The sequence below is a fragment of the Triplophysa dalaica genome, chromosome 15 (assembly GCF_015846415.1).
Source record: "Triplophysa dalaica isolate WHDGS20190420 chromosome 15, ASM1584641v1, whole genome shotgun sequence".
In the NCBI taxonomy this organism is placed as follows: domain Eukaryota; kingdom Metazoa; phylum Chordata; class Actinopteri; order Cypriniformes; family Nemacheilidae; genus Triplophysa; species Triplophysa dalaica.
The window spans coordinates 16,895,709-16,918,896 of record NC_079556.1 but is presented as its reverse complement, the minus strand read 5'-3'; the positions used below and the strand labels follow the sequence as shown (position 1 = coordinate 16,918,896).

At 37.2% G+C, this 23,188-nt stretch overlaps 1 protein-coding gene across 2 annotated transcripts in view; it reads left to right on the top strand.

The window, feature by feature from the left end:
• kif26ab (kinesin family member 26Ab) overlaps positions 1-23,188 on the top strand; it is a 72,860-nt gene that overhangs the window by 13,375 nt on the left and 36,297 nt on the right. For both annotated transcript variants that reach the window (XM_056768373.1, XM_056768371.1), the window contains exons 3-4: positions 13,967-14,446; positions 20,139-20,296. In XM_056768373.1, coding sequence (XP_056624351.1) covers positions 13,967-14,446; positions 20,139-20,296 — 638 coding nt within the window. The remainder of the gene's footprint in view (positions 1-13,966; positions 14,447-20,138; positions 20,297-23,188) is intronic.

Here is a 23,188-nt window from a genome sequence, read left to right as displayed (position 1 = left end):
ATCCGTCACTGTAATCCATCTTGCTGTGGTCAGGGAAGTCATCGCCTCTGTTCACACCTAGCTTCCGCTAATGAGAGCTGAGATTATGATGTTAAAATGGCATTCAGGACCACTTCTCAATAGGCATTTCATTTCAAATAAATATTTACAGTATGTGCTTGGCTGCCCTGTTGAGATAAAGTTAAGTTGCTAATTCATAAAGAGGTTAGTGGTTAAGGTACTGGGGGCCTTAAAAGACATGCATGGACAAAACGTGTGAAAAATGAAGATCAACAACAGCACGAAGATCTTTTCAAGTGATAGAACCTCAATTATAAACTATAAATTCTACAAACTTATTATACTTTGCCCCTTACATATTTGATTCTGATTGGCCTACCTCAACATTCCAAGGTCTGATATTCTCAGATAACATCTGCTCAAAACTAATAACGCATGGTAACTGTTTAATAATACACAAAAAATAAGTATAAATATGTCTTTTTATGACATACTTTATATGAGATTATATACACAAACGACTAACCAAATTTTGTGGAGCATTTGACCAACGTGTCTAACCTTACTGGTTTTCCTTGCGGAAGGTTTTCATTCGTTAAAAATTAGCTAATAAAATATTTCATATTCAATAACTTATGAGGTAAGCAGCCTTGTAATAAGCAGGATAATGTCCTGACAGCCGGTTATTATTATATCAATAATGAATATTCTGTCCTTGTGAAAATCTCCTTGTATATCAATATAGCATTTTTTACCTAAGTGTAAAATGTTATATTATCTAAAAGTGACATGTCCTTAGGGAAATTATTAAATTAAGCCATTAAGAACAAAAAAAGTCTGTACATTTCTTCATTCCGCTACAAAGTAACAAAATGATCTATTATGAATTTAGCATAAAGATGCAAATATTTATGACCTATTGGAAATTATGCAAATATTTATGGCTTTAGGAAATTATTTATGCTTTTTCACTCACATTGGAGGCGTGGCAGAAAGTTAGTTTGGGGCCTTTGCACAAACCCCTTTCAGATTGCGAGCCAGATACATTGACTGGAGTCCGAATCCGCTCTGCTTTCTGCATGAAAGCTTTCTGCTTTGGTTTAAGAGTAGTAGCGATATATTCTTAAGAACGCATAGTGATTTGAATGTTTCGGGAAACCCAGCCCTTATATCTGGTAACCCCCGAGACTGGTAACCTGGTTTAGATACTGAGACAGTTAATGAGGCAGATGGATTGTTACTACCCTTGACTGAAGACAACTGTCTATTCATTTATTTCATTATAGTCTGGAGTTGGTTTACTATAAATGCCACTCTTAGATTGACTGATTGTTTTTAGGCTGAAAAGCAATAGCACAGTGTCAGGTACACAAAAGCTCTCTGTCTGAGATTCTTGGAAAACGACGCTTGGATACATATAATGCTTTTTTTCTTTAAGCACTTACACTCTTTGCTTTTGGCTTTCAAATTATGCAATGTTTCATTGGCTCTATACAGAATTTTGGATTATGCCTGTAATATCTGGTGTAAAATAATACATTTAACTGAATGGGTCTGTGTTTACTGTCTCGGGGGTTACCTGACCAGGGCTGTATTTCCCGGAACATTCAAATCATTTTGTTGTTCTTAAGAATATATCGCTACCACTCTTAAGGTATTACTTAAGAAAGACGAAGCGTTAAGAAGGTTTCGGGAACATGCCCAGATCTTTGGCCACTATGCCGCACCAAAACACAGTGTTCATGATATTTGCTAAAGATATGAAACACTTTTATAGTAAAAGAATGTTCCATTCCATTCCATTCCATTTTCTACCGCTTTTATCCGAACTACCTCGGGTCACGGAGTAAAAGAATGTATTATGGTAAAATAATCCCTGCGAGAGTTATCTGGATCTTGATGTGATTTATTTTGTAGTAACAACTGGCTGACATTACAATATTCTGCATATTTTACATAGGTTCTTATACATGGAAAATAAACAGATGGACATAAAATGGTAATAGCCAAATTTCCCAGAGAGCTGTGTAATAATGTTAATATGATGCATGGAAGCACATGAAGACAGTGCGTGAATAGTTTTGTGTGATTGAATGTCTCTGTTTGTAAGTGGATGGGTCCGTGTTGTAAATCATCTCTTACTTGGGCAGTACCCTAATGAGGATGTGCCATACCATACGTGTGGTTATATTGTACTTGTTAAGGTGAGAGGTCAAAGGTCAGTGCTCCTTAAAGCTTGACTTGGTTGTAGCTATTGTGCACTCCTAACCTGACCTTCAGAAGCTGCACAATTAACTGACCTTTGACATTATATCCCAGCGAGTGAACCCTAAAGCATGCAAAACATGCTTACGCATTTTTATCTCACATTTTGTGTGTTTGTTCAGAACAGGGCTATTTCATTAAGGCTGCCCAGAGCAATGGATGGGATACACTAACAGTTCTTCCATACCTAAAAACAATTGGTATTTACCTTACCTTGGTCTCTAACAACATATGCCAGTGCTTTTAACTATGCTATTTAAGTAAGCTGTCAGCACATTTTCTATGTATACATTTGAATAAATTGTAAATGTATTTGGTTATTTTTGTGTCTTTTTAGTCAAGTTACAAAGAGTCATAAGGCCTAAAATTCACACTTGTCAATACACGAACGTTGAAAGTTCTTGCTGTATAGTGGACATTAGCGCATCATCTTTTTCTATGATTTGTTTTATTTGTTAGGGCTTGATGCATTATTATGCAGTATATCCTGTTTTATTGACATGGATATTTTAAATGCACTCCAATGTGTTTTTACCACCACTGAAACAAGAATTTATGAATTCTTCAGAAATATAACAATGAATGAGATCCTAGTTTTAACAGCGTGTAACCTTGATGATTTTAAAATGAACAAATTCTCTTGTCGTGTTGTAGTATCGATGCAGGTAAATCCTTTACTATGATACGCTCCATTTACGTCTCGTCTTAATTTGGGAAGTTACTAACTAACTAAGTTCAAACTATACTAAACATATATTATTCTAAACAGCAGGACTTCATTGCTTGAGGTGACGAGTCACACAGGAAGTCCTCAACTGGACACCTATGTATGTATAAAGAGCTGCTAAGTCTTGATTTAACCTATTGAGAATACACAATAGAATATGTAAAGGCATTCAAATAATGTAATGAATGCACAATTTAATTTTCTCTGTTTCATATGCAAATCAAATTTGATTCAACCCTGGCCTTGCTAATCTTTCATTCCACACCTATGCTTGTGACATCACAGTAGGAGATGTTCTCTGGAAACTTTCATGTCATAATTGTCCAATTGACCAATAACCAATAAGCGGTATGAATCCATCGCAGAGATGTGGTCTTTGCAAAGTTTCCGGTCTATGACAAATTTTACATTTTAAAAGGGCAAAAAAGTTTGGTTCCTCTCTTCGTTTGCATGACATTCCAGCTATGACAAATGTCAGTTTTAATGTTGGCTTAATAGCAACAAGCTAAAGCACCAAGGTCATTTCTCTCAATGGTCTGCCCCTTTCATTATATAATTGTGGCATTTTGATTCTATCCATTATAAGTTATGCGACTGCTTCCTTTTACCATGCTGCCTTTTTTAATGTGAAGCAGATAGATTTTGCTTTCCGCTGCTCGGTTCAAGGCCATTTGTAGCTCTCCCTATTGTGACTGCCACAAAGTAGTTAAATGCCTATTGTTACTATTTTAGATAAGGATATCTTACTGAAGAAGATAATAAAAGCGGAGAGCGGAAAAAAATCATTTGTATAATCTTTAAACGGATGCATTTGTGTGGTCTATGTATGCTTCCATTTGCAGTTCCAGACATAATCCACTGTCTATCTTTCTATCTTTATTGACTGTGTCTAGACGACTCGATTCACTCACAGAACACATTTAAACCTGTCAATCTTTCAGGGCTTACAATGTCTGTGATGTTTGTCAAATATGCACACCACAAAGTTATACCAATTAAAAATGTAATTAGTCTAATGAATTTCAAAATTGACTTTAAAATGTATACTTTTTGTTGTTGTTGTTGTTGTTGTTCACACAAAGTTAACACAAGCAGCTTTTTAGAACAAAAGAAGCCAAACAAATTCAAAGAAAAAGTATTTATGTTAAAATTCATCCTAATTTCTTAAAGGTTGCGTTTAATAGTTGTTCACCGAAATATAAAAAAGTTTCTAATAATTTACTCCTGCTAAATCCACATATATATGACATCTTCGGTTGATCACAGACAAGTTGTTTTTATTAAAATGTGTAATACTGTTCAAAGTAAGGACGGAAAGAGGTGGGAACCTGGGAACGTTAAACCACAAACTTTTTATTAAATAAACAAACAACAAAACTAGAGGAAAATGCAGGCTGCTCCCTCACCGTCGACTGCCTGCCACACAAACATGATAAAACCAAACATAATGTCCAGGCCAGGTCCGCTCTCGTCGTGCACTCCTGTCGCGCATCCTTTTAAGCTTCTGATCTCCTCCGTGAGAGATGCGAGACTGGTGAAACGCGCAGCTGACACTCATTATCACTCACGTCACCGGCCTCGCATCTTTACCTCACGGTTCTCGTCCCGCCTTGCTCGTTACGAAATGCTTTCATGTTATCTTCTTATGGTACTCAACATACTAAAACTCCAAGATACAACCATCATAAAAGTAATCCTAGCTACTCCAATGGGTTAATACTGTATACAAAGAGCCAAACAAACACTCCATTTTAGAAAAAAAATTCATTGTGTATTCCTACTAGTATCAATCAAACTGCTGTTGGGTTGTTTTGATTGAGTAATAATAACATTTTTGAGTTTTGGGTTTACCATCGTTTAGAAGAGTGGTACATGTGTATTGCATCATTCAATGAGCATAATCTGTGCTAATGCCAGTACTGATATGTCTCTCATCTGATTTGCTCATTTTGTTTTGACTGACATGCAGTCAGTCTATATTTAGTTTATCTATGACAACTAAAAGTACCATTGAAATAATAAATATCGAGTTAAATTAACATAAAATTACTGGTACAATCTGAATGGTTCTAGTAGGGGTCTCTGCAGGTCGGAGAAATGGGCCTGTCGGAGAAAGATGGGGCATGCCAAAAGGTAGGGGGCATGTCAAAATGTTTTTCATTGGTCAAAGGTGATCTTTCTTCCAACTTAGTTGACCAATCAGAGTTAATGTCATGATTTATCCTGTGTTCCCCGTCTTTTGTACTTTTAGTTAATTTTCCTGAGTTCCTGTTTCCCCGTGTTTTGTAGTTCTTTGTAGTTTCTTTGATTATTGTTACAATGTTCATTATTGTCAGGTTTTCCCTGTTTGCCGGATGTTTTTCCCATGTGTATAAATATCCGTAGTGTTTCATTTGTCCTGTGTCAGTCAATGTATTGGGTTAATATGTTTCTTGTCCTGTTAGATCTTTTATTATGTTTATAGCTCTCGGTTTGCCATGTGGATTACGAGTTTCTCAGTTTTGATCTTTATATTGTCATCATTTAATAAACTTCTTCAAAGCTGCAAATGGATCCGCAACCCTTAATTGGATAAACTGTCAAACCCTCCACATTAGAGTTAACCACACACGTACGTTGTGTAATAAGGTGTGTAATGCAAAGGTTTCGAATTGGGAATTTGTGATCATAAGCACTTAAAAACGAATACAATTTTATAAGACAATTCAGTGTTTTTGCTAAATTGTTTAATAATAAATTACAGAAGGTAGGCCTAAGTAAAAAGCTCTTACTCGTCGAGTATTTCATTTCTGCATATTTTTGTTTACATAATGTTCAATCATACTAAATTATAGTTGTACTAAAACGGTAGAAATGCCTTTTACAGTATGACATGTTGTTATTCTAAAATGACAAAGTAAATTATTTTGAACTTATAAAAGGCTAGTGTAGTTGTAAGTGTTATTATTTTAGAGACATTTTACCACCCTTTAAATAATAATTGTAATTCACATTTGATTGTGAAACTTATCAGCTGTTCCATAAATATCAGTTATTTCTAAATAGTTCAAATCCAATATGTGCATCCCTCTACCTTCATTTTACAATTACAATGAAACGCAATACGACATTAACACCTGCTTCTTTTCGTTTTTTTTATTTTAAATATGGTTAAAGTAAAGTGATTATTTTCATTTTCATTTTTAATCAAATACAAAACACATTTATTGTAAAGTATAAGAAGTACTTTGCACAGTAGGGAAAAACAATTCAGTCAAAAGTACACAGGCAGTGCTCCAAGACTACGCTTAACTTATAAATACATGCAGCCAGGGTGTGTATAGTTATGAAACTATGACTAAACTCAGTCAAAAGGATCATAGTCTCGAAACTAATAGATTCAACAGACCAAAGATTGCTCATTATGAAATGTAACCAAAACTAGGCTAATAATCATATTACCTCTTAAGTGATATTAGAGGCAGCGGCCAATTTGAGGTGTATTTGCTACCATCAAGCTGTTCTTGCCGGCACTAACAGCCCGGTGATCACAGAGAACTCACACATTAGATTCAGGTCAAGGCCAATTTTAAAATAGGCACTAATATCTTTATAAATCAACTGCAGATTATCGGTTTCAATATTTAAAATCTTCAATACAAAAACACCACAGTGAAAAAGTGGCTTTAGATAACCAATAACGTTTAAAGATAATGTTGAACAGGCAGCTGTCGTGTCCAATTGAAAAGACCTTTCGATATGCCCCCACCTTTCGTTACGCCCAGTTCTACAACCTGCAGATGCAGTCTCGAATGTTTTAAATTTACTCAACATTAGTCAACTTTACCTAAAATTCTTTTCTTCATACAACTTAAGTGTCAACTGTAGAAAGTACTTTACATATTTGCGTGGAACCACTTGGCGCTTCTTTTTTATTTAAATCCAACAAATCGAATTTTTTGAGTGAAGGTGAATAAATTATATATACATTTTCATATTTGGGTTAATTATCCCTTTATGTAACTAATTGTGTCCCAAACGTTTGAGATTTAGCGTAATTCTGCCATGTTTGTGCACTATAAATGTTTGACAACTATTTTTGAGTGATTGTGACATTGTTGAGATGTCTTGAAACTCTTTGCAGGAGACAACTTGCACATTGCTCTCCATTTAACCTCTTCTGTCTGAAAGAAGCAATAAAGATTTTAAAGAGATCCCATTTCATTCTTATTTGCAGGTCTGTTTAAGCTTTGCTCCTACGGTTTTGACAGATTGATTTTGACAGTCCAATCAGTACACATGATTACACTTAATAGTGATAGTTTTTATCAAAAATGAATTATTCAGTCAGCAGGTTGCCATATTTTAGGTTCCATCATCACCATCAGCTGTGCTAAACCATCTGTGTATCATCTGAATGCAAAAATCAGTTTTCCAGTACGTTTCAAAGTAGTTTCACTAACCCTAACAAATCCTCCCGTGTCTATATTGCAGAGAAACGCGTTATCAAAGATCTTTCATAGTTTTACATCCTAACAGATGTTTCCCCGTGAATTATAAAGCAGTCGGAGTCAACTAATCACATTCCACTCAAAAGTTTACATACTCGGAGGAATCCAAGACATTATTCCGCTCTGTGAATTACCCTGTCTAATTATGTTGATGTGCAGCTTTAGATGAGACTTCAGAGATTGAGTGCTTTAGAGCGAGCAATCTCACGTCCTGTGCATCAGATTGCAGAAGAGTGAAGCTCATGCAAATTACCGACGCATGTGTTAGTGTGTTTACCTTTCCTGTTTGCATTTTTCACTAGGTAATTAACTCTCTACTCACCCGCACGGGCTAATGCGTATAAAAGCCAAGAGAGCGGGTCTTGACTGAGCACAGCTGCCTCTGTCTGCCTAGGAGGGTTTACAGGAAGTAGAATAGGGGCTTAGAGCTCTTATGGGAAAAGTTAATGAAAGTTGTCTGAAAGTTGAGATGATGTTTAGAGTACAGTGTTTGTGGATGGAGGTATTCAATTTTAGAGGATGTTTAGGGATCGGGAGGATTTTCTTTAATTTACAACACATTAGGGACAGAATATAAGGCATCAATCTGCTGAAAGTGATATCAGCCATGAGATTTAGCCACTAAATTATATGGCTCTCAATCTGTAACGTTTTTCGGTTAAAAAAGGTTCACCTTACCCTGATACGCGCACTTTTTTCTTGCTGTTCACATTTCTGCAGGCAGCTATACTTCAAAATCGCCTAAGAATCTTATTTCCATATTCTCTGACTAAAAAGATAAAATATTAGGGCAGTCAGGAGAATTTCCAGACCGCCTCAGCAAAGCAACTATTTTAATTAGTTGTGGAGATGGAAACTGGTGAGCATTTGTAAATATATATACACACAAGTGAGTCTCAAGCGTGACGTTAGGCAATGTTGTTAGTTTAACTAAGTGAGTGCTTGAAACCTACTTTATTCGCTCTGGGCCACGTTACATTTCTGCTGAATAAGATTCAGCCACTCCGTGTAACACTTTAAAACACGCCAAGAAGAGTTCATAGTTTGTCTTCATGAAGCAATAAATCACTTAACTGGTCAGAAAATAACCCTGATGGGCTTTGTACCTCCCTAATGAAACAATATCCTTTTTATTACATGGCTGCATGCTTAACCATTCTTTTGTTTAATTATTTTATTACTATTCTTATTTATTGTCTTGCTTTCTTTAACTTAGGAGTAGCCACGAAGGTTTTCTGTATTAGCAATCAGTTACATTTTTGTGTTGCAATAATCTAGGGGTAGTGCCCCCCAAAATTTTTGGGGAGGGGCACAAACCCCCTTTGTCCCTGTAATAAGTTATAAGTGCACTGTAAGTCGCTTTGGATAAAAGCGTCTGCCAAATGACTAAATTAAAATTAAATTAAATTAATCGTTTTTATGTCATTTTAGTCCTTGACAGCTCAATCCCATCCACTATATTAACGTCTGAGACAAAGGCAGACAAACGTAATGGCGTCATTCTATTTCACACACTCTGTGTTCTGCTTCTATTTTTTTCCTTTTCATCCCATCTTAAAAACACAAGAACTACTGCTGTCTCACACTACTGACTACCCATCCGGGGTTTGACAATCCACTGACAGCTGGAGTGATCCATTGGAGAGAAATAATGGGAGTGTAACAGACAGAAGGGAGACAGAATTGTACGAAATGGGGGCTGTCCAAACAGTCGGAAAGGAAAACTGGTTTCTTTTACAAAGCTCAGTGAACAGGAAAAGGCATTTAAGTGTATAGATGATGAAAGCGGTCTGTGCGGTCTAATATGAGTAGGTGATCACACACACATATTCTTTTTAAATGGACTTTGAAGAATTTATCTTTTCAACAGAGAAATAGGTATTTTTGTCAATTTTGCTGATTTAACAGAAGCATGCAAATGGACACCATATCTGGTAAGCTGCTTCAATAAATTCAAGCATATAGATTATTTTACGGCTCCATTTTCTCTTTCTGATGTATGATTATTTGAGAGACATGGTTCTTATTAATCAAGATTACTATAAAAATATAAAAACGTAGTATAAACTTTAAGCAAAGGAAGGCCTGTATTTATAGGACATATGTCTTTAAGCATAGGCTGCGCATAATCATGTTTGTCATCTTTGATTTATGAAGTATTGAATATATGGTTTTAAGGGATTGTTTTCCCAAAAATTACCCCTTTTCACCCTCATGTCATTCCAAACGTGTAAGACTTTCGTTTTTCTGCAAAGACTCAAAAGAAGTTTAAAGAACATTGCTAGCTAAACAACATTGACCCCCATTGACTTCCATTGTATGGGTGGTAAAAAAAACACTGAGACATTTTATGAAAATATGTTCTTTTGTGTTCCACAGAATGGATGGTGAAAAAATCATGACGTCATTAATATTTTTGGTTGAACTATCAATTTAATGAGGAAATTACATAAATATATTTAACCATAACTGTTACGGTGGAATATTTAAATGTAATTTAAATACATTTAAGGGTTACAAACATAAGAAACATTCTGTATATTTTATCTTGTGCATGTAATATTGCCTCTGACAAAGAATATAGTCATTGACAGAGTTTCAAGACAATCAGTCAGCAGATAGAATAACATCTGTGTTTGCTCTGTCACACTCTACCATAATCTGCATGTGTGTTTCTCTCTGTAGTAAACACTTGAGTGTCACTAGAAGCTGAGGCGCTAGTTTTGACTGATTTCTTTTACTATATTTTGACTGATTGCCAATTATGAAGCTTTTGTTTTTCAAACTTCGGAGGATGACTTATAAAAAAGAACAAAATGGCAATGTTTGTAATCAGACACATGCTTTTGGGACAATATTGTGTAGTTATAGAGTCTACCAGCAGGTGCTTACTCGACTATGCTAATCGTCTTAACATTTTCCTGACGTTATATTTAGTTGAAAATAGATACCAAATTTGACATCAAATGGCGTACTATTGATTTTTCTAGATTCATGGATTAAATAAAAAATGAAGAAAACACACAAATAAATTCTGTATTGTCATGTTTTGTATACAAGTTGTCTCTTATGTTACAAACAAGATAAACTAAACCTTTGACCATCTGTAAAGATGTCAAAGCTAAAAATTTGAGCCTAACTCAGGGTAAGATTGAAACTAAAAATATCCCTTATAGCATTAGCAAAATGATTTATTGAATGTGTGACAGCCAAGCCCCATATGTACTTATTACACACAAACACGCATAGACACCAGTATGTACGCTTACACACCTCAAATTGTCCTATTAGTATTTAGGTGCAGACCTATGTTCTGATCTGCAACACTTGTAATGACTATGACGCGTGTATGTGTTTGTTTTTTTAAGGGTCCATGGGGATTAGCGATAGATGTGGTCTTTAGTGTATAGTGAATGTTATCTGTATTAATGGCCTGCTGTGAAAGGACCCCGCTCTTACCTTTTCACTACAGGGTGTGTAGCAACAGCTGTTCTCGCCACTTTCTCACTACACTGTTTCAGTCTAAAGCTCCTCTCTCACATAGGCTGCTGTACCTTGTGCAAAACCGGAAGGTCAATACAGCCCATTTTATATTATGCTTTATATATGCTACAGCCCTATACTGTGCAAAAGCAAGCTTCTAAAATATCACATAAAAACACAATTTTAATGAATTATAGTGTTTTTACAGACTTTTTATATATTTTTTAAATACAGTCAAAAAATGTAAAATCGCAGAGAAAGACGACCGCAAATAAACAAGAAAAACAAGAAAATATTCTTTATTATTTCACAAGGAATAACTGTTCACAAGGAATAACTGTTATTTGAACAAAAATATTCTTGTTTAAGAAACGAAAAAGGGGCTCCAGAAATAAACTATAAAATAACGTTTTCCCTGTTCTCGTAAATATTAAGTTTTTCAAAAATACATTAAAAATATATTTTTTCAGTGTATGTGGGATATCTTTTCATGTACATTTGTTACAGTCATACTTTACAAATCTTTTTTGTGTGTTTTGTTTTTATTTATTTATTTTTAATTTCCTACTGATCACAGAAACCGTCCTCCGCTATTGACTGTCTGAACTGGTCTTTTCCAGGGATGGTCAAGCATCTCGGATAAGTTTTCAAACCCCTCCATCATCCCTTATTTTCTGTTTTCTATCCCTTGATTCACTTTTTTTTATCTCTTCTTCATCACTATTTCCTTTCTCCTCCGTTCTCCAGTATGTAAAGCCATAGCTCTCCCCATCCTCATATTTCCCATCCTCTCTTTTCACAGTCGTATCTCATCATCATTAGTATTAGAGACAGTCTGACTACTGGGCTGAGGGCACATATGTAGCCGTTTATCCTGCTGTTCGCTCTCTGTTCTTTAGTGCATCACTAATCAGCAGATAGTCTCCTGCATTCATCCCCAGAGCTTCATAAAAACCAGAACTGACTGCCAATAAAGTCACACAATGACCAACTACAAGCCCCAAGGCCAGGGGTCTAACCCCCATCGTGTCTTTTATTCTCTCTCTTTTGCGCACACACTTTCCAATTTTTCATAATTTTCTCTCTGGCCATGTTGGATGGTGACACATTTTTATTATACATCCTCTCAGTGTTATGTTTTCATAATTTGGCCTGCTTTAGAATAGAACAGTTTCTGTTTCATGATATTTAATTATTTATCCAACAGATACGCTTTAAATATTAACACCTTTTTGAATAGTGGGATGGCTTTACATTATCACATAGTACTAAATGTAATTGGAATACAACTCACATGAGTTAAGAAATTTCAAATCAGGGCTCTTATAACAGAACGTTGTCATTTCAGACCTCATATTTCATGGCTTTTTAGCTCCACTCTCGAAGGGCCATGTCCTGCGGGTTTACCCCTCAACCCTTATCAAACACACATTGTAACACATCTGTGAATCCCTGGCATTAGCATTACATGAAAATGAATCCTGGATTGGGTTCGAAATAACTCTGCAAAACGTAACCTTCGAGGACAGGAATGTCCCTGCCATATTTACACTTTAGATATTACTTACATACAGCTGTCTGTTTACTACAGTATAATGGAGCCACTCAATGATGCATGAGGTGTGGCAGAGCTTTTGTAGTAATAGTTTTTAATTACACTTAATACTCTCATATGTGTCATTGTGAAAGATTTACATGCTCATGATCGGCTGTGGTTTTGTGGGAAGTGCCTTTGGGCTCTTTGTGTCTTTGAGAAAGTTAGGCATCATAAACATTTATTTTGGCCTGGGCTCTAGTTGAACCTCCTTATTACTGAACAAGAGTATAATATATGTCTCAATAGACCAGTGTGTGAATGTGAAATATGAGAAAATAGAGCAAGAGAGTCAAATGTATATGACTGTTTAAGAAATGAGTGCTGTTAAGGGAACAATCACCAAAAAGGAGAATGATGTCATATTTATCCTTACAAATTCATTTTGTCTTATCCAAGCTGCTTGTTTCCAACCAATAACAGTGCAGAAGTATAAGTTGATACCAAAATAGAAAAAAATGTATCAGTGTTTTCACCAGTGGAGTGGTTAATATTTAATGTTTAGTAGTATTAGTAATTGACAATAATTGATAAGCGCTTTTTTTTGTTTTAGATACACAACACAAAACATAAGCCCCTCCCCACCAGGTAGACTGGCTTCATGCCCCTGGCATTGAACGGGAGATGATTATTTTCACGCTGGGCCTCTTGTCATATCTCTCCATGCTGGGAGTCTTATCAAATGTAAATGCACACCGCACAGTGCTTCATGCCCGGGCTCAGCTGTTGTTTTCTTTACACCCTACCACCCTCCACTCCCTCCTCTCCTTTCCCAAAACTCTCACTTTTCAGCTCTGCCTAGTTTGAAATTATAGTTAAAGGGCTAGTTCACCCAAAAATGCAATCTATCATCATTTATTCACCCTTAGGTTGTTTCAAACCTTTAAAAAAAGGAATCTGTTAAACACAAAGAAATATATTTCGAAGAATGTTTGCTACCTAAAATATTCTGGGTCACCATTGACTACTAGGAAAAATTAGCTTTATACATTGTTTGTTCTGTTAAACACTAATAATATATTTTTAATAATGTATGAAAGCAAACAGCTTTGAGGCACCTTTGACTACCACTGTATGTTTTTCAAACTATCCCTTTAAGATGAGGCGTCTTGGAGAATAGGGAATGTGTTAGTGTGTTATACATAGTATGGTTATATATAAATGACAAATTAAATCTCTTTTTACAATATTAATTGCTTAACCTAGACAGAACAAATGGACACTTTCCTTAAGTCACCTGCGTCTCACATTTTATAAAAACCCAGGAGACCTCCAAGGCCACATTAAACTCACATTTTTTACTGTAGGATTTTGGAAATTTGCAACAGAAATTTCCCTGAAATATTTTGGACAAATTTTTGGCATCATTTATTCTGATATTTTTCTCCTTTCTCTTACTTCCTGTAGGACCCTGGATTTGCTTCCTTCATCATTGACCAGCTAAAGGTTCCAGTAAAAAGTGGGCATGAAGACACAAGGTGCCAGGTGTGCACCACACCTGCACAATTGCTAAGACAGCAGGCACTCAAAACCCTCAAAGAACTGTTCTCGGGTTCTGACATGCCATCACTCCCTCCCAGCACCTACCCTGGGCATCCAACCAGGTTGACCACTCACAGTGTGGTCACCGTTTCCTCTAGAACTGCCAAATCCAGGATACCTCATCCAGCGCACAGTATTCTGCCTGTGGGGGATAGACGCCGTGAGATTGGCTGGACTCAGAACCCGACCTCCAGTGTTGCAGCTCTCAAACCGGGCGTGCAGGTTACCGTGGGTGGAAGACCTTTGACGGGGTCCATCAGCTCAGTCACCATTCAGGCTCAACAATACCTGGAGGGGATGTGGAGCATCTCGCGTGTGAACAACTTCCTCCCTCAGCCAAGCCCGGTATGCGATCTTTCATTCATAATAAAAAAAATTAAGGGGTCTTATGGAGCAAATACGTGTTTTTTTGTGTCTTTGGTGTGTTATAACTTACCCATGCATGTATTAGACTTGTGAAATTGCTAAAATTATAGTGTCGGAAATAAAGATCTAATAGCGAATGCTCACCCAGACCTGCCTTCTAATCACACCCCCGCAAATCTACGTCAGTATGTGGTATGATTTGACTAAGACCGCCCAAATGTAAACGTAAGTAAGGAGGACGTACCGATGCTTTGGAATCTAATTTTACAAATATGGTAAGATGTGTTACATTTCTGTCACATGCTTGTAGTATTCGACCAATCAGTAGGCACTGGTTAACTGGCCAATCATAGCACACGTCGCTTTTCAGAGCGATGAGCTTTGTAAAAAATCTGTACGTTTCAGTGAGGTGGGGCAAAGAGAAGATATAAACATGCAGGGTATGCACATTGCATTACATCTAAAACAAACCATGATACTTGTTTTAGCCATGTCATTTGACCCCTTTAAATTGAAATTATGAATTGTTTTCACACTTTCTGCATTAAAGTAAATATTTATTTAGGGTTAGTAATGTATGTATTAGATCACATCTACTACTATTTGTAGCCTAGGTGAGATGTGTTATGCAGTCTCTCATTTGATTTACTTATAAATTTGTAGTTTAACATTGTTAATGCTTCCACAGACTTAAGTGAGGAAGTGATTCAGAAATATGAATTGCATAATGAAGAGTCTCAGGAGTTGTTTTTATTACTTTATTGATGGGTGGCACATGTGTGCTAAGTGTACTGCTTTTGTAGGTTAACCAAACAGAACTACAAAACTATTTTTAATTTAATGCCTGAGGCTTTGTTATATAGAAGCCATGTTATTATAACACATATCACCTTTTTTTTAACATTGATGTTGTTCAATTTCCCCTAGTTGACAATGATAGGACTCTTTTGTTCGTGCCAATGGTAAAGCTATTGACAAAAAGAGGTTCACAATATGTCACACCGGTGAATTTCCTCTGTTCGCAAATGTCAACAAGCGCACCACAGAAGCTTTTAGCAACCAGCGTGTGCTTGTGCACAGACAAAGCAAAAATCAGACCAACTGCTGTCCCAGTGCATGTTGTAAACCAGCAGAAGCTTTCTGTCTGGTTGTTCTCATAAAGAAACACAACTAAATCAACACTGAGACTCGCATGTAGGGTATGTGCCTACAGAGTACTGGAATAGCTTTGAAGCGGATGTGTTTTATTTGTTTGATTTATCATATCAGACTCCTTGCTTTAGATTGGCAAGATGACAATAACACAATACGTGATGGTTCTCATTCACCAGACTTTCCGATTAATTTGCAACTATCCACTACACACATACCGAAAATAAATAAATAGGTGTGTCATACATATATAAAACTTTTAAATTTTTCATTTAACAAGCAGCTATATATTGCAGAGGTCTACATACCATCACTGTCATATTAAAACAGTGTATCTCACAAACTGCCCCTTTACAGGAAATGAAAAGCACTGATTTCTTTTCACTAATCGACTGGGGGGAGATCACATATACTGTTTGGGCAGAAATATAACACAGTTTAACAAATTTTAGTTATGCCCAACCTTTTTATGGTTCTTGTACAATTTAGTGGTGCTAATTTTTGTGGTAATATTTATTTCATGTAGCATCAATGTTTTAGTGTATATTTAGCTCGAGTACATTTTGAGTTTATATCATTAACACAGTGTAACAAATCCTAGAAATTTCTGAAGCACGGGGATGATGGGATTAAGTGAGGATGTTTGACTTCATCTGTAAATTGGTTCGTGAGGACAGTATAGTAGTCATAAAAGACAAAAAACGATCAAATGTACACTTCTGAAGTTTAGGACGACGCATTTCTGGTAACTGTTATGTTATACTGTTGTTATGAGATCAGTGTTATGCCAGTACCTTGTCATTTCTGCGTGCGAGAAATAATACTCAAACAACTAAATGTGTTAAATAATTTTTTATTGAGTACTGTCAATGGTAAAAAATTATGTGATTTTCGTATTTAGCACGTTAAACTTTACAAAAATACAGTAAATAGAAGCAAAACATTTTTATGCATTTTTCTGTGATTAAATCATTTTTTGATGAAAGATCATTTTTTGATAGATTAAACAAATAATTATTTAGTAAGTATAAACAATAAGTATTACATTTAAATTATTTTAATTTAGATTAATATTTTTGGAGGGGCCCAAGGCTGACCCTGCTTTTAATACTCTTTTAATGGTTTAATAAACATAAACGGAATGACTTATGAATAAAAATATAGACAAATATACAAGGTTTCATACAAACAGCGATGATATGCATAAAATGTGAAACACTTATCTTAGTCTTATTATACATGATTCACTAGTCCACCTCTGATATGTATTTTCTTTATGGCTGACATCACCATAGCTACACGTCATACAGAAACCACATTCAGCTATTTCCGCTGAACCATTATGTTGTGCCGACTGTTCACCGATCAATGCCTGATAGATAAAACAAATCCTGCCTTTTTTTTCTCATAAAATATCCTATTTCTCACATCACACAGTAAATGACTGCTAATGCAGTTTCATGTTGCTTTGAGTTTGCCATATATCTATCACAGTTATCTAAAATAAAGACAAGGCTATGATAAATAGCTTCCCTGAATATTTTCATAGCCTTTATGACATATGCTTCAAAGACAAAAACATTTCACTGTGAAACCCGATGAGTCTCAACTTGAAAAGGGAAAGAGAAAACTTGAGTTGACATTAGTGTCAGCTTTATTGCTCTTTGGTGTCGCTGGTAGATTCAATTATTAGACCAGAGCGGGATTTTCCACATGAGCATTGTATGGGTTGATATGACCTGGCCTACCGGGAGCGCAAGACCAGGAATCCTTAAGCAGACTGTGCGCTACCTCCCCCCACTTAGGAAAAAGAGAAAGAGATGATATGCTGCTTCTTTTCACAGAAGACATAGAGATTCAGAGTGGATTCTGGACTCTGCTGAGACGTAAGGGGGTGTAGACAGGGTGTAGGGAACGTCTGATTTTATCGAGCGCTCAAAGCGCTCTGCAGCTGTACTTTAATGACCCGACCTGGGGATACAGCATGCTCACCTCACGGTCTGTGTCTGACACAGATGAAAACGGCTTGACTGGAGGGCTTAAGTCCTCAAAAACCCACAGTGTGCCTTTGACAGCTGCTGCAGTGTGTGTGTGCGCATGAACGTGCATCTTATGTCTGTATCTGCGCTTTCCAAATTCGGTCTCGCTCCAACTGCGTGGCCCATTTAACCATCTTGTTGATGTGTTATCTGACACCCATTCCTTCTTTATCTGTGCTTGGGGGTTTAATGCGGCGTCCAGACAGTCACCATTCGCTCTCAGTGTGATGCTGTTTTGATTTATCACGGCTCATCTGAAACCGGAATGCCATGCACAGGGATATGACTCCTAACTCCAGCGTTGACGTTTTTTGCATTGATGACTGCATGAGTGCTATGTTCATCTGAGCAATTCTGACTTGACACAAACATAAAACCCTGGTTTTTATCCCTCCGTTTCAAAGACTGACAGGTGCAACACATTGCGTATGCAACAAACGGCTTTAACAGTTATTGTCTGTGCTCATTGTCAAACAAATGAAGTGAAATTGCAGTAATGCATTCGGTGTGATTCTGAACCGTACATTTGTCAGGCCTATAACGAAATTGACAGGCGTAATTGTTAAATTGCACACAAACAGAAAACAATTAAAGACAAAAAGTCGAGTTTAAGGCTCTGAATAAACAGACATAAACAAAAGTCAAACAAAACAAACACACTTTTATCAGAACGCCTCGAAAATCAATTGCCGCTTGATGTAATTGTATTCATTTAGCCAAGTTCAACGAAGTTCAGACTAGAAACGTCTCAGACTGGACGTTGCTTGTCAAGCTTCATCTCGTGTGAATGATCCCACCACGTGTCTATGGTTCTGTGATGTATGGAGCTCATATGTCATTCTAGCTATATAAATAGGTTTCCTGTCAGTTTTGTTGACACGTCGGGCACACTGGATGGCATACGCTTCACGAAACGATTGTTAATGATGTTGTTTTAGTTGCCAGACATGAATCCACGGCAAATACAAAGCCAGCCATTATGCACAACCACCACAACGTACATGTCAATTGCTCAACGTGTTTAACTCACGGCAGAGTCTGGGAAATGGCCCAACCTTACCTGAGGCTTCTTTGAGTGCTGCTTACACACAAAACAAGCACTTGACAGGTCATATTGATTGTGGGTTTAAGCTGCCCAGTAACTCATAGGCCTCGGAGACAAAAAGCGGCTCTAGTAAAATAATGAAAACGTCTCTAAATTAATGGTTTCTGTCCGAGTACATGGGCAAACAGCTAGGACTAGACATAGTTTTACAAAAAGGATTGTTCTTTATTTGCGAAAAGGCTTTGCCATGTTGAGTCCATGCATGACTTGTTACAACATTTCAAATGATAGAATATATGTAGTCATTTAGTCATCTCGAATTCAGCTCTGACTCTCTCAGATAACACTTTACAATAAGGCTGCATTTGTTAACGTTAGTAAATACATTTTCTATCACGATGCAACAATGAGTTTATGGCTGATAGACATGACAATATTGAGCTGGCATCTTGATTCCAACAAATATTTTAATTTCATCACGTGATTCTCGATGCTCTGTGCTATGGGCTACAAATCTGATTGTAAACAAATATGAACAAGGATGGGGGCATAAAACCTTGCACTGTACAGATCAGACTAGCCTGACTTAATAACTGTAGAGCTCACGTTGTACAAAGGAGATGTGTGTCTGAGTAGCTTGCGTTGTATAAAGAAGACGCGCCTCACTTTACAACTCTTTTATAGAACATAACATCAGAATAACCATACAATCAAGCCTCATTTTATATACAGCTCTTGCTGTACAGATGACCCGCCAGAATTGATAACTGCCCAGCTCGGGCTGTATAAAGATTCGTCTCTACGTAACTCATGGCTGACACGCCTCACTTTATAACGCCGCAGGGCGATGATGTCATCGTCCATCGCGATGTTTCACTGTAGCCATCGTCCGATGCCAATTTGGTAGACATCGCCCAACCCTAAAAGTGTTACCAGTACTATAGTCTCTGTTATCCAGTCACAACTGTGTAGATATCAATAGAGTCGCAGATGGCAGGATATGTTTTTAAATGACTGCTTTTCTCCAAAGCAGTCTGAGTCCTCCCTGTATTGGTTCATGAAATCCCCACATCTTAATCCAAAATCTCTGGCTAAGGATTGAGAATTTTATTTGAACCAGCCCAATCCCTGCACATTAAAACCCTATTCATAACTTGAATAGCAAAACAAATGAAGGCTGCTCTCTGATAGCTAATTCTGTTTTTTTACCTGTGCTCGTGTAATCTCTGTGTAATGAATGCATGTGCTTAATTATTTTAACGTTTTTAACGTGATTTCTGAAACATAATTTGTCTAGGAACGGGCTTTTGTTCCCCGTATGAACCTGCCCTGTCTTGTCTAGCTCCAAACTCACCTCTTAAGGTGTAATTCTCGCTGTAGAACTCTTTAATCTCATAATTTTGAGATCGAATTGAATGTGTCTTTTTTCCCTCAGACACAAAGCCTCGTGGATCATGCAGAACAGAGCGAGTGGTCCACAGACACCTCAGTATCTAGAGTGTCTCCAACTCCATCCAGTCCTGCTCAATTTGGGCAGGACGTGCCCCCCTCGTCCCACCAGCCCAGCTCAGCTGCAGCATCCTTCTTCATCAAGTAAGAAAAAGCATTCAAATGATTTACACTATAGAAGTTTAGTTAACCTTTTGTGGCAATGCATGGTTTGTCTTAGATGCATATTATAGTTGCACAGTGAATGGGAATTGACTAAAACTCAGGGGCTATTGCTTTTTTGAGCTCTATATCTAAACAAAACACATGAGTCACAAGGTTGCCATGAGCGGGTTTGTCCTTGGAATTAGTCATATTGAGGTTGCTTCGGATTTAGTAAATAAAAAAATTGTCATGACTAGACACTTGAAACAACATGCTGTTGCCTACAAAGATGTTTTGAGGTCTTTTCTGCGCTTGTATTAGTCTATTGATGTGTTTGGAATGAGGGAAGGGGTGGTTACAGGAATACCTCTGGAATTGTCCTGGAAAGGACATTTGACATTGTCTCCAAGCCAAATGACAGTGCCGAACATTAAAGAGTGATCATTGGACCTCTCCCTAGGTGGAGGAGGCCGACAGTCTAGTCTTACAATCCGCTTGGGATATTGCCACCTGCCTAAGCAGATGTGATGTGACCCCATGTAGAACAAGGTTAATTTTGGTGCTCTGATTTATATTCGCTTGTCTGTTTTCTTTGGAATTGATCTAAAAAAACGGATATGTAGGGAGGCTTCTTTGTCACAGAAAGAGAAAGACTGGAAGAGTGAGAAAATAGATTTGTTTTCCCTTTATTTAAACTCCTGGGTGGAAGAATAGAAACAGCAGGAAATTATGTCGGGTACCACCTCTTGTTTCATCCCAAATACTGCCACTTGCCGAGAATTTGAATGTTGTTGTTAGGAATGAGTTGCATTCTTTGAATTACTGGGACACAACTGTTTCTTTAAAATGGTCTTTAATACTGCTGCCTCATTTTTTAGTTCATCCAAAAATGAAAATGCTGTCATCATTTACTCACCCTCTTGTCATTTTAAACCTGTATGATGTTCTTTCTTTCGCAGAACTCAAAATAAGATATTTTGAAGAATGTGGGGGTGGGACCCATTCACTTCTATTGTATGGACAGAAAACCAATGCAAGTGAATGGGTGTCATCCCTGTTTGGATACCAACATACTTCAAAATGTCTTCTTTTCTTTTCCGCAAAAGAAAGAAAGTCATACAGGATTGAACCGACAAGAGGGTGGGTCGATGATGCCAGAATTTACCTTTTTGGATGAATTATCACTTTAAAAGTCCTAACCAAAAGTAAGTGCATGTTAAACTTTGTTGAGACAATAATTTAATCAGCTGTATCCCTATATGGTATCCTAAAAAAACTCTAACTTAGTTCTGTATACTGTGTTAGGTTATATGAGACCAGTCTTCTTTTTTTGATTGCACTTATGCTTTTGTTTTACTTGTGCTGTCCCAATTGCTTCCATTGCTTACCCTACCTGTCACTCGCTTTGGATGCAACCGTCTGCTAAAGGACTAAATGTAAATGTATTCATTTCAAAAGCATGAGACTACTTTCTTGCCAGAGAAAATATATTTTGTTTGGGTTTGTTACTTCACCCTTAAAACATCAAGTGTGCCATTTCTGCACAAAAAAAACGTCTTCAATAGGTGAGCTATACCTCCTGATAAATCATTAAATAATGGTGTCGCAACGGTCCTTTTTGAAAGGGTATTTTTGGCTACAAAGAGGTGGTTGAACCTTTTTATGCAGCATGTAGTGTGCAAACTGGAGCGGGTAAAAATCAGGAAAATTGTCGAGCGGTTGGCATGTAGATGCTTTCCTGAGAAAGTTGACTTTGTCGTAACCCCCTCCCTCAGCACATGGTCAAGTGTGATGAAGCATATGATCAGTGTATTGACATTCTTGCCGGCTCCCGTAATGAATACAGAAAGGGGGCCCTGCAGAGTCCCACAGCTCCAGGATGCACTGTCACACTCAGCAGTCTGGTGTATTTGGCTATTACACCTCAGTGCTCCACAAGATGAATGGTTGAAAACGGCACAACTGAGCGTTTTGTGCGAGGTCATATGAGTGAAACATCTGAGCCTGTGCTATATGTGAGTTGAGGTAGAACTGATTAAAAGGATATAACTGTTTTAGACAGCCACATGCTCTATCGACTCCAAAGATGCTAGGAGAAAGAAAATAAGGTTAAGAGGTTTGTCTAGAGATCAGAGCAGCTGTTCATGTGAGTATAAAAATGTTTAATGAATGTTAAAAGCATTGGTGTGTATGTATGCTGTATGAAAGAGGTTTTAAATGTAGAATTATAAAATTCAGGGCCTTTTAAAAGCTGCAATCCATAACATTAAAATCAGTTATTGAGCAAGTACAACACTCATTACTTTATTTCACAGGACATTTTAGATTGATGTAATTGGACTCGATACCCACCTAAAGATAAGTACTCAAAGTAACCTGCACTTTTATGTCTCAAACATAGAGGGAAAACTTACAAGATGCAGCTTTAAGCTTTAGCATTTCATTTTTAGGTTATAATGTTAAGGTACATGTAAATGCAACATGCATGCTTGTGCATGCATGTACGCAGGTCAGCGTATAAGGAGCTGTTTGACGGTATGAGGACCTGCAGTGGGGTTGAACACAGCACAGTGAAATCTTTTTTATGACCCCGCTCTCATTTTCAGCCGCCTGTCCAGGTGAGCTCAAACGGTAATGACTATGATTGGAGTAAACATTCCACCATAATTATACGTACAACAATCCAGACTGTCAGCAGACGAGGTGAGTAGCCAGTGGAACTGCCAAAGTGCTTTGGAACCCTGGCCTCAGGGAGTAACCATAGAAACAAATGTGTTCTGGAAACTAAAGTCATGGCATCTCTATGCTGTCCCTCAAAAGAACGAAATTGCCATGTGGAGATAAAACTGGAGTGCTAGCTTAGATAGACATTATTGCACCATGCTTTTTAAA